An 18,633-nucleotide genomic window follows, 5' to 3' on the forward strand; every position below is an offset into this window, starting at 1 on the left:
ATCTATGTTCCCATCACAATTAAAAATTTCTCCATTTGGCAGGACCATGAAATGAAAGCGTAGATAGGGCCGGAACGCTCACGCTTCGTGTCTCACTTTCTAAAGGCCATGGCCTTTACCCTTCTTTGCTTCTAATTCACTCACAAAACGGGAAAATGATGCCCGCAATCTTTTATACTCTACAGTCTTCTTCTTTTTTTCTAGTTTTTAAATTGAAATTGAATAAAGGGGTCTGCTATCCACATATCTCATTTTACTTCTCGCATACCCTTTGTTAATTTATGTTCGTTGATCTTCTTTACTTCATCCAATCCGACGGCTAAAAATTAAAAGGGTGTGGATATCATAACCTTTGAATGAATTAAAAGTGCATCGAAGAGAAAACAGGTATGCGGAGATCATTTTCCTTAGACTGACGATGGGAGGCATATAGTAGGGGAACGGGAAGGAATTCACACAAGAAATAATAAGCTACCTGCTCAGTTGCAGTTATCATCAAAACAGGCACTGTTGATATATATGTTGTTAGAAGTTTTTGTCAAAATATACAAGAACTGCCCCTCTCAGCCTTTGCGACACCAAATAGCCGCTCGCTGCATTGACACACTCCCCGATAGAGTGGAAGGTTACACCAGCAGCCCTGAGAATTCGAGTTCCTCGCTTTGTAAGGGGATGACGAGGGATATGAGGAAAGAGATAGGCAGCAAAATCAACTTGGCCGCAAGAAGTTGCAATTCCGAGAGTTGCCCGGAGGTCCAAGTCCAGGCAGCTTCTTTTAACAAACCATTCCGAAAATTGCTTACAGAGAATCATGGCAGCCATGATCAGAGGACGCTCGAAACCTTTGGAATGTAATCTTCCACAAGATAATCGATGGTATCAACCCCTAGAATACATACACGATCAATGCCCGATCAACGTTAACGTCCAGATTGTTTTTTTGAGCAACCTTCAATAAGATGCTCACAAGCCATGTACTCGAGGTCGAGGAGTCACTCAAACACCCATCGACAATGTAGTTGTTCGCATACCCAACAACCTTGGAATTGCAGTGGTAACCCATATCCCAGGATCATGGCCAAAAGAACAGCTGAAGAACAGCAGGGAAAGGACAATTTCGAAGTCGTTGGACGTGAGCTCGTTACCAGCAAGATCTATGAACGTTTAAACGCCGATAACTTTAGTTCGATCTCCACAGACGACTTGTTCAAATGCAACAGCTGCATGCAGTGGCACTGGAATCTGGAAATTGCTTCTGAATTCTGGTGAAATGTCCCACAGCCGTATTAATGATAAAATAATAGTTTAAATGTCATAATCTCACTCCAACTAATACCGAGGCATTTTGTGATAAAACCTCACACCTGACGGATTGTGCAGATGGTAATTACTAAGTTGAGGACAATATCGGTGTTGTTGAAAGTGGGCCATATGGCCCGTCTCTCTGATAATTCTACATGGCATCAAAGTAAGGGAGCGGGCCCATACTATACTGCCACGTGATGGATGGGTCCCCTTGGCCCCGCGCGATGATGTTGGGTCCCTTGGCCCCACGTGTAGGGTGAGTCCTCTTGGCTTCACGTGGTTGTGGTTGTCGATGTATGGATCTCCCACGTCACGTGTGACCTACTAATTGGGTCCCGCGTGAGGAGGCATGTTGAAATATCCCACATCGGCCGTATCATTGATAAAAGAATAGTTTAAATATCATAATCTCACTCTAACTAATATTGAGACCTTTTATGATAAAACTCCACACCTGACTAATTGTATGACCCGTCTCTCTGATAATTCTACAAATTCTGACAAATATTATCAAGGATCCCTCCCCTCCCCCGAGTAGAGAAAGCAGGAAGGAACAAGTAATAACCTGGAAAAACGAAACCAAAGAAGTAAGGGATTGGTGGTGTAAGAATTTGGGCCTTTGGCATAAGCCCATGTGAAATTAAAAACCTCAAAAGCAAAAATAATGGAAAAAAACAGAGTTCCGTTGCCGGGACTTGAACCCGGGTCTTTCGGGTGAGAGCCGAATATCCTGACCAACTAGACTACAACGGATTATTGATGGCAACAATAAATTGTAAATACAAATGTGTTAAATCCACCGTCCGACAGATCAAGAGCTCATTTGGAAGTGCTTTTAGTGAATTTTTTTTAAACCAATCCTTAGTAAAATTCAAGTGGATCCTGAAAAAACACTTTAGTGCTTCTTCCAACGCTTTCAGTCATTTTGAAAGTATTTTCAAACAAGCCCCAAATTTTTAAAATTTGAAGTGTATCTTTCTTACATTGTATGCATATATTCCTATAGAAAAAAAATTAGGGCTGATTTACTTTACCTCCATGTTTTGTCAATACAAACATTGCACATGTTTTGTCAATACAAATATTGCACATGTTTTGTCAATACAAACATTGCACATGTTTTGCTTGATTTAGTAGGCACTACTTTGTATTGTGTATTGGGAATCATGATATTTTCTGTGTGAATGAGCAGAGAAACTTGAGTAGGGATGGTCATGCAATCTCACAACCAAATGAGTACAACTCTATTTTGGCACCTTTCGACTCTCAATATGTAAAATTTTCAAAGCACAACCAAATGAGATTCTTCATAAACTCTGTCAACTTATGTTTTTAGCATAATATTTTAAAATATTGGCACGAAAATTGACGTTAAACTATGAAGTGACAGAGAGTCCTACTTTGAAATAGTCCCCCTAACATTTCTTGGGTAAACAAATATTAATTCAAATTTCTTTCGTGGTTTATCTGTTTGTATAAATAACGACAGATATAGAAAAAAGAGTATACAACAATCGATGCATGGAAGTTTCTCTCGTAGTAGAGGGTCGTATTGGTGGCCTCTGTATGGCCCGAGCGAGTTATCAAATGCATGCAATGACAAAGGAAGTGAGAACGACATGTCATGCAATTGAATACAATGAATAGTTTGCTTGTTTATTGATAGTCTGTTCGTTTTCAATACAAACATTGCACATGTTTTGCTTGATATAGTAAGAACTGACTTTGTATTGTGTATTGGGAATCATGAGATTTTCTGTGTGAATGAGCAGAGAAACTTGAGTAGGGATGATCATGCAATCTCACAACCAACTGAGTACAACTCTATTTGTCACCTTTCGACTCTCAATATGTACAATTTTCAAAGCACAACCAAATGAGATTCTTCATAAACTCTCTGTCAACTTATATTTTTTGTATAATATTTTATAATATTGCCACGGAAATTGACGTTAAATTGTGAGATGACAGAGAGTCCTATTTTGAAATAATCCTCTTAACATTTCTTGGGTAAACAAATATTAATTCAAGTTTCTTATGTGGTTTATCTGTTTGTATAAACAACTGCAGATATAGAAAAAAGAGTATACAACAAACGATGCATGGAAGTTTCTCTCGTAGTGAAGGGTCGTATTGGTGGCCTCTGTATGTGGCCCGAGCGAGTTATGAAATACATGCAATGACAAGGGAAGTGAGAACGACATGTCATGCAATTGAATACAATGAACAGTTTGTTCGTTTATCGATACTGTTCATTTTCATGGCCGGATTAAATGTGTTGTCGACTCTCATTTGATATTTGTTAGCGTGCAGGCCCATCCTCAAAAGAGGTTAGATCCTTTTCGAACCTCACACTCCACAGTTGGCGGACCAAATAATTCGAATTGCTTAAAAGAGTGATATCTGATCCTTGGAAGAAAAAGATTATGTGTGAGATGAGCTAGTAAAAATACCAAGAAAGATGGCAAGATTTTAATTGCTCGATCGGGAGTTCTAAAGTGTGAGATCCGGAGAGGGTTGCCATCACTAAAACAAATCATCGTGAGTTTTAGCACCCTAATCTTTTTCACTATTCATTTTTAACTTTTTCATGTACTCTGCAACCTTTCTTTTATCATCTCTGCTCTTGTTCTTATTACCCATAACCGTAAGTGATGTCTCAGTCTGATGCAGTTTGTGGGATCCAGAACAACCATGCACCTTCCAGTGTGCCAGTCCTATTATTGCTTTGCACTCACGAGAAATTCTCTCTTGCAAACAAGATACATATCATTAATGGCGTCGTCTGCTAAAATAATATAGGCGGCGCTATTAGCCCATTAGATGTTTATTGCGTATTCAGAGCAGGCTTAACACAAGGTGAATTAGAGACGATAATACTTCTCACTTAACTCACCGTGTAGTGTTTCATTTCAATTAATTATGAATTACTATTGCGTAATTTTTTTTTTCAAATGACAATATATTATTATGTTGAAATGGTATGATAGCGGAGAAGAGAAATGTTGCAAGGACTCTATCTCAAAGTGAGACTTTTCATGAATTATTTGCTACGTCATAGTTTAACGTCAATTTTCGTGCTAATATTATATAACATTGTAACAAAAACATGATAGGATAGATAGATCATGGAGAGTCTCATTTTTAAAAGAATTTCCTTACATTTCTCGAGCGGAGAATACCACGATGACAGTGAATTCATTCTAAATAAAGTGACAAAAAATTTAAGAAATAAAATAAAAAATTGAAGGAAATTTTCAATGTTGGTTCATATCAAATCGAGAGGATCCTCACCTGATCCTCTTTGTGAGGATTCTGAGGATCCTCCAATCGCATCTGTACATCGTGCGGTCAGAAATCATTGTAAATTCTTTATTTAAAATTGAATATAAACAATCTCTGACAAAAATTAACCGCATGATGTACGATAAACGGATGTGATTGGAGGATTCTCGAGATCCTCACAAAGAGGATCCGGCTAGGATCCTTTCTCCACATCGAAGGCTCTTTGGACCGGACAGGGACCACATGATGGTCAACACTTTATGAGAAAGAGATCCAGAGATGATCTCTTTCTCCAAAGCCACCAAATCAAGTGATCCAGATATTTGAAATTTGATCAAACCACCAAAAACAGATAAATTAGTAAAAACTTTTCAAAATTATAATAATTATTAATCGTTTGATCAAATTTCAATAATCCGAATCACTTGATTTGATGGTTTTGGAGGAAGAGACCCTCTCACTTTATGAACTAAAATCCAACGTGGAATGCCCAAAAGAAACTGATTAAGCGTCGGGGTCCGACACTTCCGTGGGTCCTAACGCCTCTGCATCTCTTTCTCCGATACAGAAGCCTATGCCCTGGCGGGAGACGTCGTATCCTAACGGCTACTTTCCTCTGTCTTCAGGGCTCGACACGTGGGTTATCCCAAATGAGTGCAAGTTAGTTGGCGGGAATTAGAATACCTAAACAAAAGCATTAAAAGCCTTTACCTACACCAAGCCACTATGAATGATGATATTCTGCTTAGTATTTTCAAAGTGGTTAGGAAGAATTAATGTTTATGAATGACATTGTTTTAAGGAAAAAAAAAAGTAGAGATATTAAAGTGACAATATATTAAATGAATCATGCGATGCAAAGTTAAGGTTTTAAAATAGGTTAGGCTTAGTTGGGAGCTTAGCACTACACTGAAATCTATGTGGATTTAAATAAATTTATTATATATCATATAAATAAGTACTGCTTATACTTAAAATACTTGCATTGAGATACATTAATTGCAAAATAGAATGATATATATATATATATATATATATATATATATATATATTATAAAGTTTTTTTTGTTAACACAATATATTATCTACACAAAGGGGTGCGAGAGTGGGCTAAGCCTCACAATGAGTTAGCAATAATGTGGTTCAAATTCGCCTTTTGTGAGAATGGAACTTAAGACATCTCACTTACCAATAAATATAAATATCACTAGACCGTAATATTAAGTGACTATAGATTATAAAGTATTAGAACATAATGAAAATAAGAAGAACAAATCCATAATGTATGTTCATCTAGTATTTTACAAATCTCTTACAATTTATTAAAAAAATATAATGCAAAAATGAAAATTATCTATTTTCTGCCTAAGTAGAGTCGCGATCTAGACGGATGCCTAGGCGGATCTGGAAGGGTTAGGTGGGCGCTTAGGCAGTCTGGATAGGCACCTAAACACGTCTAGGCAGTCTTTTTTAATTTTCAAACACATAGGGATTAATCAGGACGGTAGCAGTTGGGCTGTGCCAGGCATAAATTTTTAGAACAGTGCACAAAATTAAACACGTAACGCCACATAATAGTTATGAACACCGTCACCATAACGTCTATGATTCAGGAGAACTTAGTTTAAGTCTAGCCCTATGGAGTGGTCCTTCAGCGACGTCTGGTCCAGGTTATGAACTTGAGCAAAAGCACGAATAAATGGAATAAAAGGCCAACCAACAGTAGGAAATGAATTGATCAAAAGCTAATGCGCCTTTTTTTTTCCCTTAATATTATAAACCCTAATAAGTACATACAATTGCAAGAAGGAAGACGATGATGATTGAGGTAATGATTTTTTTTAAATAAAAAAATGAATAAAAAATTAGACCGGCGAAGGCAGAGAGGTTGGATCAGCTGAGGACGGGATATCCTGTCCGACCCTGCAACCTTCAAGCATGAACACAACGTCGGCAATCAATGGCCGATCAAGCGGATCAGGAGCCGTACAAAGAAGCCCCACTTTCACTCCGAGCAAGAACTCTTCCCACTCCGACGATTCGGGGTCAATCTCGAGCATCCCGGGTTCGAGCAGCTCGGTAACTTGACCCGTCTGCAGCTGATTCTTCACCCATTTCACAATGTCTTCTTCTTCAGTAAACATCACCGGCTTCCTCCCCGTCAGTATCTCCAACAGTACAATCCCGAAGCTATACACGTCGGCTTCTTTCGTCGCTTGCCCCGACAATGCCGCTTCAGGGGACACGTAGCCTAAGGACCCGATCGGCGTGGTAGACGAGGATGCTTCTGCCGGTGTGGCTCTGGTTAGCCGGTCTAGTCCAAATTCGGACAAATGTGCTTCGAAATCAGCATCGAAAAGCACGTTCTGCGGCTTCACATCGCCGTGTACTATTGGGACAGAGTGCAGGAATGCTAATCCGCGGGCAACGCCGAGCGCAATGAGGTGCCGCATTGGCCAATTAAGTACGTGCCCGTCTTGGTGAGAAGCCTCTTGGAGAAGAGTCCCTAGGTTTCCATTCGGCATGTAATCGTACACGAGGAGCCTCACGTCCGGAGGACCTGCGTAATAGCCTCGGAGGACTGTTAGGTTTCGATGTTTCACCTTGCCGAGAGCTTCAGCTTCTTTGCGAAAACCGCCTTCATCGAGGGTTCCATCAGGAAGGCGTCGGATTGAGAGCACCATTCCATCTTGGAATGTAGCCTTGAATACAAGTCCATATCTTCCCCTGCTCAACACATTTTCCTCATCAAATTGTCTTGTTGCCTCCAATGCCTCTGCATAAGTGATCTTGTTAGTGAACATCACAAGTTTTGGCCCTCCATTTTCTCCACTTCCCCGGCTCCTGTCTCCTGAGCTTGCTCGAGGGCTTGTTCGCTTCTTCTGGGGCCCGGTTACCATTTCCCTAAGCTTTTTTCGCCATCGGAAGAGGCTGTAAATGTAGCCACAACAACACAATGCCAGAAGCAAAGCTCCTCCCACGGCCACCCCAATTAATAAAATCAACCTATTCCTTTTTCTCCTTCTCACTTCTGCACATTCTCTACCCAATGGCTTCCCACATAAATCTCTATTCATTGCAAACACAGAAGAATCATTGAACTGAGAACCCAGCGTCTTCGGAATCTCTCCAGCAAGGTTGTTGTTTGACAAATTCAGGTATTTCAAGTGAGGGACGAGAAGCGAAAGACTTTCGGGGATTGCTCCACTCAGCTTGTTAGAGGAAAGATCTAACACCGCGAGGTTTAATAACTTAGGCAATGAGTCTGGTATTTGGCCTGAAAGTTGATTGCCATCTAACAACAGAGAAGTCAAAGAAGAGCAATTGGAAATCTCCTTTGGGATTTCACCTGTCAATTTATTATGACCTACATTGAGCTCTTTCAAACTGGATAGGCGAGAGATACCGCCTGGAATTTCGCCACCTAACTGATTAGAACGAAGCTCAAGCACTCCAAGATTCAAACTATCTCCAAGCTCTTGTGGGATTGTACCAGAAATGCGGTTTCCAGACAGTGATAGAACAACTAATGAGTTGAGAAATCCGTAAGTTGTAGGAATGTCACCAGTAAAAGCATTGTAAGATAGATTAAGATAGACCAAACTAATCAAACTACTAAAACCTTGAGGGACATCTCCTGATATGTGATTTTCCTGCACAGCAACCACTTGTAAGTTTGGCAACCCGAAAATCTGAACCGGGAACTCCCCCGAAAGCTTCTGTTTACTCAAATCAAGAGTTTCAAGCTTCATCAAACCCCCAATGCTCGAAGGAATACTCCCCGAAAACCCACAATTGCTCAAATTCAAAACCTGCAAGCTCTTCAACTCTCCAACATTAATAATTTCACCAGAAAACTTGTTATTACTCAGATTCAAACTAGTCAAGTTGCTTAGCTGCATCAATAGCTCATCAGGAACTTTCCCAGTCAGATTATTGTTGCTCAAATTCAACGATTCGAGCTGCGAAAGCGCTCCTAAACTCGTCGGAATGTCACCGGAGAATAAATTCCTACCCAAAGACAACACCTTCAAGCCACTCATTCCTCCCAAAAACAATGGAACTTGACCCGAAAACCTGTTTCCTTCAACATCAAGGACCTGCAACAAGCTACATTTCACAATCTCACCAGGAATTTCACCGGACAGCGAATTATTCGCCACCCGAAACTCCTCCAACCGGAGAAGATTGCCAATCTCCGGCGGCAATTGACCCGAAAACAAGTTTCCAGAAAGATTTAGAACTCTCATAATTGTTGTCACGTTTGTCAACCAAGATGGGAAGGGGCCACTTATCTGATTGGAATTTAAGTCCAAAACCCCCAATGCACTCGAACATTGTGAGATATCTGGCGGCTCAGCCATGCTCGTGAGCGCATTGAATCCGAGCTCCACAATCCTCAACGACGAGTCGTTGTTAACAGTATTGCACAACAACGACGTGGGGACCGACCCTGACAATTCGTTCCGTGACAGCGACACCACCTGAAGCTTCGGCATCGCTCCGATCGTCGTCGGAACCAGACCTCTCAGCGCGTTGTCGTCCGCGCTCAAATGCACGAGCAAGGAGCAGTTAGAAATCGCCGATGGCAGAGTGCCGTACAGCTGGTTCGAGTCCAGCCACAGATATTCAAGATTCTTAAGATCGCCGATGGTCGCCGGAACCACGCCGGAGAACCGATTGAACGAGAGATTGATGAGCTGGAGGCTAGAGTCGGCGGAGAAGTTCATCGGAATCTCCCCGTAGAATTTGTTCGACGAAAGGTCGAGGTACCGAAGGCTTACCGGAATGTTGCCGGAGATTGTTCCGGAGAGGAAATTTTGAGCGACGTTGAGGATTTGGAGGTTGCTGAGGTTGAGAATCGCCGGCGGGAGAGTCCCGGAGAGCGAGTTGCCATGCAAGTAAAGAGTGCGTAACAAAGCGCACTGGGAGAGAGAGGAAGGTATGGAGCCGTTGAGGTTGTTGCTGTGAAGGCTGAGCTTTTGGAGTTCGCGGAGGTCGGCGAGCTGGTCAGTAATTCGGCCGCCGAGGTGGAGACGAGGCAGGCGGAGCTCCCGAACTCGGTTATCGTAACAGCCGACGCCACGCCAGTCACACGGGGCTGACGGCGTGGACGCATCCCAGCTGTCGAGCGCGCCAAGCGGGTCGTGGAGGTTGCGCTTAAACGCCGTTAACGCTTGTATCTCGGAGAGTGCTGTTTGCCTTTGAGCGGCCGTTAAGGCGGCGGCGAAGCAAACAGGAAACGCAAATGCTACGACGAAGAGGAAGGAGAAATTAGCCGTTGCCATGGGTACTGCTGGGTACACGGTGAGGTCAGAGAGAGTACTGTATTGCAGAATGTGCTGGGTATATAATTTTATTTTTCATAGCAGTGGGATGAGTGCTGGGTTTGTAGTGGGATGGGAGGAGCGTCTGAAGAAATGGAAGGGAAAGAAAGGAAATGGATGGAACCGTTTCACCTAATTCCTCTCGTTAAACAATCCGAATATTTGAAATTTGATCAAACGGTTAAAGTTATTATAACTTTTAAAATAAGCTCGTATTTTTAGCCGTTAAAATTTTAAGAACTTAGATTGTTTGATAAGAAATATTAAGTGGAAGGGATCCGGATATGATTATTTCGGAAAAGAAAGGGGTTGTGGATTTTTACTTATGGTTTTTCCCCGATTCCCCAAAAGCTATAATCTAAAAAAAAAAACCTTTTTTTTAATATTTGACCCATTAAACCTTTTTTATTTGTGAAAATGACCCGGAAAGTCTCTTTCCGGCGAGGTTCTTGCATACGGCCGTCCGTGGGCCGGCACTCTCCCACATAAAATGGAGCCCCTGCAAGACCGGGTAGTAGTAACCAAATACGAAAGGACTGGGGTAGTCCACAAACAGGCATTAGCATTCCTTAGAATATCTTTTATGATCACATCATCACATGTAGGTACCGTTTGGTACGCAGATAGGACGGGACGGAACAGATGATGTAAATATTGAAAAAAGATAGGAGAAATTTTGTCATAAAATGTTATAAATTTGTGTTCCATGGATGTGGAACGGGTCGTTCCAGGGGGAAGAGGTGGAACAAAAAATCAGTCAAATTTCGTCCCATGGGACAACCCGTTTCACAATTTTTAGGCGCACCAAACGTGGGACGGAACGGCTCGTCCCGTTCCATCCCGTCCCGTCCCACGTACCAAACGGTACCTATTTACTCGTATTACAACGCGACATTTTTTCTTGTTATCAAGCGAGGTTTCTTAGTGTTACTATCATAGAGCTCCGAACCATTAGTAATTTATTCCTGTTATGCGTCTCTTTGAGACAATTTATGAAAATTAAGTGTTTTTGAGACAACCTAAAACGTTCATGACTACATTTGAGAACTAAAAACACTCGTGTCATTGAAAAATATATCTTAAAATAGGGCATATTAACCATATCGTCTTTTTATATTATAACACATGAGACACCATTTTTTTTATCCGGATACATGTAAAAATTTACATAGGATAGCACAAATTATGCAAACCCAAACGTGAATATCAAGAACTGTAGTTGCGTCTTTATGAAAAAATGCAACTTGATTACCATCACGGGGTATAAAATACAAAGATGCACTACCATCAACACCTTACTGACAACAGAACTACCAAACGAAAAATACAGCACACTAGACAGTGTACATTTTCGATCTGGGCCTCGATAAAAAAACCTCTCCAGAATCTGAATCTCTCTTTCATACAATATAGTCAAAAGGAAAACTAATGAAAATTATTTGAAAATTTTGAGTTTTAATCAAAAGGAAAAAAATGTGTTGTAAGTGAATAGTACCAAAAGTGACTTTTAAAGTAAAAATATATTTTTCGATAAAAATGAACAATACCAAAATTGTTTCGTTAAAACTCGCAATGTTTTAGTTGGGTCTATATCCACAGCATTTTTTGGGCTAAGAGTAATGAGAGAAGCGAATGAGCCTTTAACTGAAGCCCATATGAAAACAAAAAACTCAAAAAAGATAAAAACAAATTCCGTTGCCGGGACTTGAACCCGGGTCTTTCGGGTGAGAGCCGAATATCCTGACCAACTAGACTACAACGGATTTGATATCGTGTTGATAAACAATGAAATATATTCAAATGAATTGGTGCCAATAGACTAGGTAAACAAGGATATAAAAATCTCTCATATTGGAGGTATAGAGTGGAGGTTAGCTTTTTTCTGTTTCTTATTAGTTTATTTGGTATTGGTAAAATAAATTTATTTTTTAGCAGAATTTTACGATGACATATGAGTTTGCAATTGCTATTTGTACTTATCTTCATGAATGGTTGAAAGCTAATACTCACAAGATTGATAAACCATATAGGATTGAATTTTTGCTCCATTATGAAGTTCCTCCTTTAGATTAGTTTAAGCTTAATGTTGATGGTTGTAAGAACGAAAGTAATAGTTCTATTGGAGTAGGTGGTGTTTTAAGAGATTATGATGGTAAATGGATTTATGGGTTTTGCGCTAATTTGGGCACATGTGAGATTCTCAGTTACAAAGTCTTTATTTGAGCTTCCAATGATATGGAGATTACATATTGATAAATTACTAGTGGAATTAGGATTTGCAATCACAGTTCATTTGGTGTTGCAAGCTATTAACAATAATTATTCGTTAGGTCCCTTTGTTTTGGCTCGCTATAATTGCTTTCAAGATCTTGGTATTGCAAATTTCGAGATGTCTCAAGATAAAAGAAATTTATTTTGATAATCCTCATTTTTGTTCAGTTAGTTTTGTTGATGCACAAAATCAGCGAAGACTTTGGTACAACAGAAAGTGTCAGGTTTTGTGACCTTCGCTTGGTTGCTTGGTTGCTTCAGTCACTAGTGAGGATAAGTACGTAAATGAATAGAGACAGAGAAGCAAACACAGGATGTACGTGGTTCACCCAGATTGGCTACGTCCACGGAGTAGAGGAGTTCTTATTAGTAGTGAAGGGCTTACACAAGTACAAAGGATCAAGCTCTCAATTTAGTGAGTTCTTGTGAATGATTTAACACAAAATGGCATTAGGCAATATTGTGGGGGGATGACCCCTATTTATAGAAAAACTTGTAGCTTTGTCACATTGACATGTGTCATGTTATGATTGGTTCTTGATGTTGACATGTGCTGCGCTCTGATTGGCTTCTAATCTTGACACGTGTCGAGTAGTGATTGGCCTCCTGGTCGGAGGGGAACTCTTCTGGGTCCTTGACAGTATAGCGTTGGCCGGTGCTCGGTAGTTTCGGGATTGGTCAAGTATGGTACAAACAGTGCTCCCCTAAGTTCCCGAGTGAGGGAAACTCCTCGGTTGGGGACTTGCAAGATCCAATCCCTTGAGTAATCACGAAACTTCTAAGTACCGAAGTGTGGTCTGATCTTCATCTGCCCTTCTCTGGAAGTACCTTTCCTCCATCCGGGAATGGTGTATTTAGCTGATGTTGACGCACAAGGTAATGTATCAATTTCACTTGAAGCTTAGTTGTAGTTTCGGGCTTAGTCAAGTGTGATACAAACCCTATAGTAGGAGTCCCCCAAGTCGCCGAGCTAGGAGATCTGCCGAAAGAGGTGACAGACAAGGTAAGCAGTCAAACTTCCAAGTAAGCAACCCAGGATCAGAGGTTTGACTTCGGCTTCCGGTTGATTGTTCTCCTTCTCATTGTCTCTCATTCAACTGCCAGGATAAGGAGAAGCAAATGGATAAGAGATGATATGAGATACTTTTGCTTTTGAAGAAGTAACTTTCCACAGGCTTATTCTTGAACTGTGCTGGAGGGTTTTCTGGTGCCCTTCAGAGTATAAAGCCGACTCAAAAATTTGAGGGTCAAAACAAGTCCATCAAATCTAGAGCATGTTCGACCTTGATGATATGGGATACTTTTGCTGTTGACGGAATAATGAATGTGGTATGGAAAGGTGTCGTGCTGTAGTGATCTGTTTCAGCTCACCGTTGAACCTTCTGCTTCAATCTTTTGCATGGCAGAAGTGGTGTGCAACCTTTGCATTTAAATGGTCCTTCAGAACATTCCTTCATAGTGACTCATCCACGCTTGGCAGCTTCAGTGTAAAGAGCCAATATCTGATCAACTGTCATGAGGTATTTGCCGGTGGAATTCGTGACCTTGACAGCAGTTGAGGATGAGTACTCGAGAGCAATGCTAAGTAAGCAACCAGGCAAAGGCTCCAGGCAGTCAGTTCCAAATTGGAGGTTTGATTTCAGGTTCCGACTGACTGCTCTCTTTCTCCTTGTCCTGCAGGTGTGGACAAGGACAAAGACAAAGACAAGGAGAAAGCATGATATGGGATACTCTTGCTTTCGACCCTGATGATATGAGATACTCTTGTTCTTGGTGTGGCTTATTTGCTGAGGCATTATCGGGGGGAAATAAAGCTGAGTATTTCGAGAGGTTATGTTGAGGGTGCCTTTTCGAATGCGAGAAAGGGTTGAGCATTTTTGCAGGTTTGCCTGTCCGTTGAGGAGGGAGGTCAATGTATATAGGGATTTCCCAATAACAAGTAGTAATGCTATTCCTTTACCCTTCTTGGTCACAGCAATGTAGTGGGAGCTGCCAGCTTCACGTGTTTTAATTTTGTCAGAGCACTTTGAAAAAATGGTATGTGGTATCTGGAAAGCTGATGTTACGTGTGAAGATTACAGACAAGCTTTATCTAAGGAAATCTGGCTCTCGAAGTTCTGAGAGTTGTGCCTCTTCGGTTTTCGAACAAGCAATCCCGTCGAGGATCTGACTCTCGAGATTCGGAAAGCGGTGCTACTCCGGTTTTTTAGAAAGTAATTATGTTGGGAGTCTTTTCTCGAATGTGAGTAAAGGTTGGACGTTCTTGCCAACCTGTCTTGCCGCAAAACACGGAGGTCGACACACATAGGGACTTTCCAGTTGTCAAGCAGTGGTGCTGTTCCTTTACCCTTATGGGTAATAGTAGGGTAGCTGGAACTTCGAAATTCTCGTGCCTAAACTTTGTCAGAGATCTTTGACAAAGTTATATGTGGTACCCGAGGAGTTGATGGTGCATATGGAGAGCGGTGATTGAACAGTAAGATTCACGTGCTTTCTACTTCACCAGAAATCTTCGACAGAGTGCCCGTAATTTCCGCAAAGCTGATTGTGCATGTGACAGATGCTGACGAGGCTGAAAAAGCAGGTGCTTCTTCGATTTCTGAGATCGGCCCTCGTGGTCTCTGAGCAGCCCAGCTTTTGAGAAAGCAAACGCCTCTTCGATTTCTGAGATCGGCCCTCGTGGTCTCTGAGCAGCCCAGCTTTTGAGAAAGCAAATGCCTCTTCGATTTCTGAAGCTCCGTCGAGTGCAGATTTTTATAGAGGCTGACATTAAGTTCCACAGCACACTTGAATCTCTACCAGTAGAAGCTCATTTCTTGCACTTCTAAGATCTTGATTTGTCTGACCTCTTCCCTCTTCAACACATTTGAAAATGTCTGGACCCTCCGACCGTCGTTTTGACTTGAACCTTGGAGAAGAGACAGCCACGCCTTCTCCAGACAACATATGGCGCCCATCCTTCATATCCCCTACCGGTCCTCTTACCGTTGGGGATTCTGTGATGAAGAATGATATGACCGCTGCAGTGGTGGCCAGGAACCTTCTCACTCCCAAAGATAACATACTACTTTCCAAACGGTCTGATGAGTTGGCTGTTAAGGACTCTTTGGCTCTTAGTGTTCAGTGTGCAGGTTCTGTGTCTAATATGGCCCAACGCCTATTTGCTAGAACCCGCCAAGTTGAATCATTGGCTGCTGAAGTGATGAGTCTCAAACAGGAGATTAGAGGGCTCAAGCATGAGAATAAGCAGTTGCACCGGCTCGCCCATGACTATGCTACAAACATGAAGAGGAAGCTTGACTAGATGAAGGAATCTGATGGTAAGGTTTTACTTGATCATCAGCGGTTTGTGGGTTTGTTCCAAAGGCATTTATTGCCTTCGTCCTCTGGGGCTGTACCTGGTAATGAAGCTTCAAATGATGAACCTCCAATGCCTCCTCATTCTGGGGTTTTGTCAAGTACTGAGGCTCCGGATAACCACCCTCCGGTGCTTTCTCTTTCTGGGGCTCTACCGACTGCTGAGACTTCCCCTAAGCAACCTTTGTGAAGGCTCCCTTTTGTTTGTTTATTTTGACTCATGTATATGTACATATTTGTGGCTTATCGAAAATATTAATAAATAAGCTTTGCTTCATTTCAACATATTGTGTTAAATACACCAAAGCCTTCTTCATAAAGTTCTTTGAATTTTTGCTTTTGTTGAAACCTGTATTGTTGAAGCTTTGTGAGTGAAGCATGTAGTTTGAGGTAGTGTTCCCTTAATTTCCCGAGTGAGGAAAACTTCTCGGTTGGAGACTTGAAAAATCCAAGTCACTGAGTAGTCACGAACTTTTGAGTACCAAGGCGTAGTAGCATATGGTGGGAGTCCCCCAAGTCTCTAGTCGAGGGAGTTGACGAATGAGGTGTCTTGCTAATAGTCCATGTCGTAAGTACCAAAACTTCATTCTTTTGTTTTCTAAGTGGTAGCCCCGGACTTTTTCTTCATAGATTTTGTTGATGAAGGTTGCTAGGCCCGAATAAGTGGAATTGCAGAAGGTGTAACCGTTGGTGCATTAACATCATAATGGAAGCATCACAATGATGGAAGCATCACAATGATGAAAGCATCATAATGATGAAAACACCATAATGATGAAACATCATAATGATGTTTCTTTGGTGGAATTGTTTTTCATTTCCCCTAACAACCGGAATTGTTTTTCAACATAACACCATCATCTGTAGGTCGAATCACAAAGTTGTCTTCATGAAAGTTGTTCGTTAATTCCTTAACTACAACATATCCAAATTGGAGAGCCATCGGAGCAGTACAACTCCAGAAATCCAGGTATGATGAGTGACTGTTTATCATTTGTCTGTCAACCCGTCAGATTTGTTGTGAGCTTTGAAACTCTATTTTCTCTTGCTCAGATCAGCATTCTTTCTTCATTGAAGTTGTTCCTCAGCTTGTGAACTACAACATATCCAAATTTGAGATCCCTCGGAGCTGTATAACTCAAGAAACTCAGGTATGATGAATGACTGGTTATTATTTTTCTGTCAACCCGTCAGATTTGTTGTGAGCTTCGAAACTCCATTTTCTCTTGTTCAGATCGGTATGCTTTCTTCATTGAAGTTGTTCCTCAGCTTGTGAACTACAACATATCCAAATTTGAGATCCCTCGGAGCTGTATAACTCAAGAAACTCAGGTATGATGAATGACTGGTTATTATTTTTCTGTCAACCCGTCAGATTTGTTGTGAGCTTCGAAACTCCATTTTCTCTTGTTCAGATCGGTATGCTTTCTTCATTGAAGTTGTTTCTCAGCTTGTGAACTACAACATATCCAAATTTGAGATCCCTCGGAGCTGTATAACTCAAGAAATTCAGGTATGATGAATGACTGGTTATTATTTGTCTGTCAACCCGTCAGATTTGTTGTGAGCTTCGAAACTCCATTTTCTCTTGTTCAGATCGGTATGCTTTCTTCATTGAAGTTGTTCCTCATCGACTCTTTCATAACATATCAAAAATTCAGGATGAACTAACGGTTAAATATTTCCAGATCTTCGAAACATCACAACAGCTTCGAAATCTGCAAGAAGCCGACTATCATGTTTGGAGCTTCAACACTTTAATTTCCGTCGCTCAAACAGAAATGGTTCCTTCTTGAAAGTTGTTCATATGCTCAAGAACTATAGGGTGTCCAAAATTCAGCTCCATTGGAGAAGAGCAGAGGTTGCAGAAATTTGATAGATGAAAGGAGGCGGAAGAAGGAGAGAGAGAAAAAGTCTCTTGGGTTGGATTTCTATTTTGGGGCAGATTCCAATTTTTGTAGCACCTTCATTATTGATGAATTGCTTGTACTTTTGTCCATTATGAAATTTGGGACTTTGGCTTGTTGTTGGATCTATTATAATATGTTTGGGAACATATATAAGTGAATAAATAAGAAGGAAAATTTTGGGCCCTTGTGGGTGTAAAACAAAAAATGTTTATGTTTACCCAAGTGTTTTTGTACAAGTTCAAGGGCATCTTGGGTTTTGTGAACAAAATTTGTTTATTTGGAGCAAGGTTTTGTGTTGAAGCTTTGTAGGTGAAGCTTTGGTGTTGAAGCTTTGTGGGTGAAGCTTTGGAGGTGAAGCTTTTCGGGTGAAGCTTGTTGGGTGAAGCTTTTTAGGTGAAGCTTTGTGGGTGAAGCTTTTTAGGTGAAGCTTTTCGGGTGAAGCTTTTTGGGTGAAGCTTTTTAGGTGAAGCTTTTCGGGTGAAGCTTTTTGGGTGAAGCTTTTTTAGGTGAAGCTTTGATGGTGAAGCTTTTTGGGTGAAGCTTTTTAGGTGAAGCTTTTTGGGTGAAGCTTTTTAGGTGAAGCTTTGATGGTGAAGCTTTTTGGGTGAAGCTTTTTAGGTGAAGCTTTGTGGGTGAAGCTTTGGAGGTGAAGCTTTTCGGGTGAAGCTTTTTGGATGAAGTTGTTTTTTTTTTTTTTTTTTTTTTTTTTTTTTTTTTGGCGCTTGACACGGTCTTCATTTGCTTGTTTTGTAGTGACTGTGGAAGACAGATTGCTTTCTGATTGAGAAGGGTTCCGGCATCGCTTGCTATGAATGTAAAAGAGTGAGGGCTGAGTTGGCTAAATTACCTCTTTATTGAATTCATTGCCAAATGGCCTTCATTACATAGGATGCCGAACGGCTATAGCTCAACACTTGTACATCGTGAGTCTATTTGTAGTAGTACTTCAAGTGATCAGCGTTCCATGGATGGCCAAGGGTCTTGCCATCGGAGCTTCTAAGTGTGTAAGAGCCAGGGCGACTGATGCCAATGACTTCATACGGTCCATCCCAGTTTGGACTAAGTGTGCCTTCACTCGGGACTCTGTCACAGAGTAATCTTTTCTTTAAGACCCAGTCTCCTATTTTGAAAGAACGAGGCTTGACCCTAGAGTCATAATAGTTGGAGATGCGCTCCTT

At 41.1% G+C, this 18,633-nt stretch overlaps 1 protein-coding gene, 1 long non-coding RNA gene and 2 other non-coding genes across 4 annotated transcripts; 1 reads left to right on the top strand and 3 right to left on the bottom strand.

The window, feature by feature from the left end:
- Nucleotides 1-1,985: 1,985 nt before the first annotated feature.
- TRNAE-CUC (transfer RNA glutamic acid (anticodon CUC)) lies at nt 1,986-2,058 on the bottom strand. The gene has a single exon. It is a non-coding gene; the product is annotated as a tRNA-Glu (tRNA).
- Nucleotides 2,059-6,324: 4,266 nt separating this feature from the next.
- Nucleotides 6,325-10,109, bottom strand: LOC126631225 (probable LRR receptor-like serine/threonine-protein kinase At4g36180). The gene has a single exon (XM_050301397.1). It carries the CDS (start codon nt 9,876-9,878, stop codon nt 6,456-6,458), a length of 3,423 nt encoding a protein of 1,140 aa, XP_050157354.1. The 5' UTR covers nt 9,879-10,109; the 3' UTR covers nt 6,325-6,455.
- Nucleotides 10,110-11,607: 1,498 nt separating this feature from the next.
- On the bottom strand, nt 11,608-11,680 carry TRNAE-CUC (transfer RNA glutamic acid (anticodon CUC)). Its single transcript has one exon. It is a non-coding gene; the product is annotated as a tRNA-Glu (tRNA).
- A 4,674-nt stretch (nt 11,681-16,354) lies between these two features.
- LOC126633163 (uncharacterized) lies at nt 16,355-18,002 on the top strand. The gene is made up of 5 exons (XR_007626973.1): nt 16,355-16,515; nt 16,599-16,696; nt 16,780-16,877; nt 16,961-17,058; nt 17,234-18,002. It is a non-coding gene; the product is annotated as an uncharacterized LOC126633163 (long non-coding RNA).
- The last annotated feature ends 631 nt before the right edge of the window (nt 18,003-18,633 follow it).

This window comes from Malus sylvestris, chromosome 8, assembly GCF_916048215.2.
Source record: "Malus sylvestris chromosome 8, drMalSylv7.2, whole genome shotgun sequence".
NCBI lineage: Eukaryota > Viridiplantae > Streptophyta > Magnoliopsida > Rosales > Rosaceae > Malus > Malus sylvestris.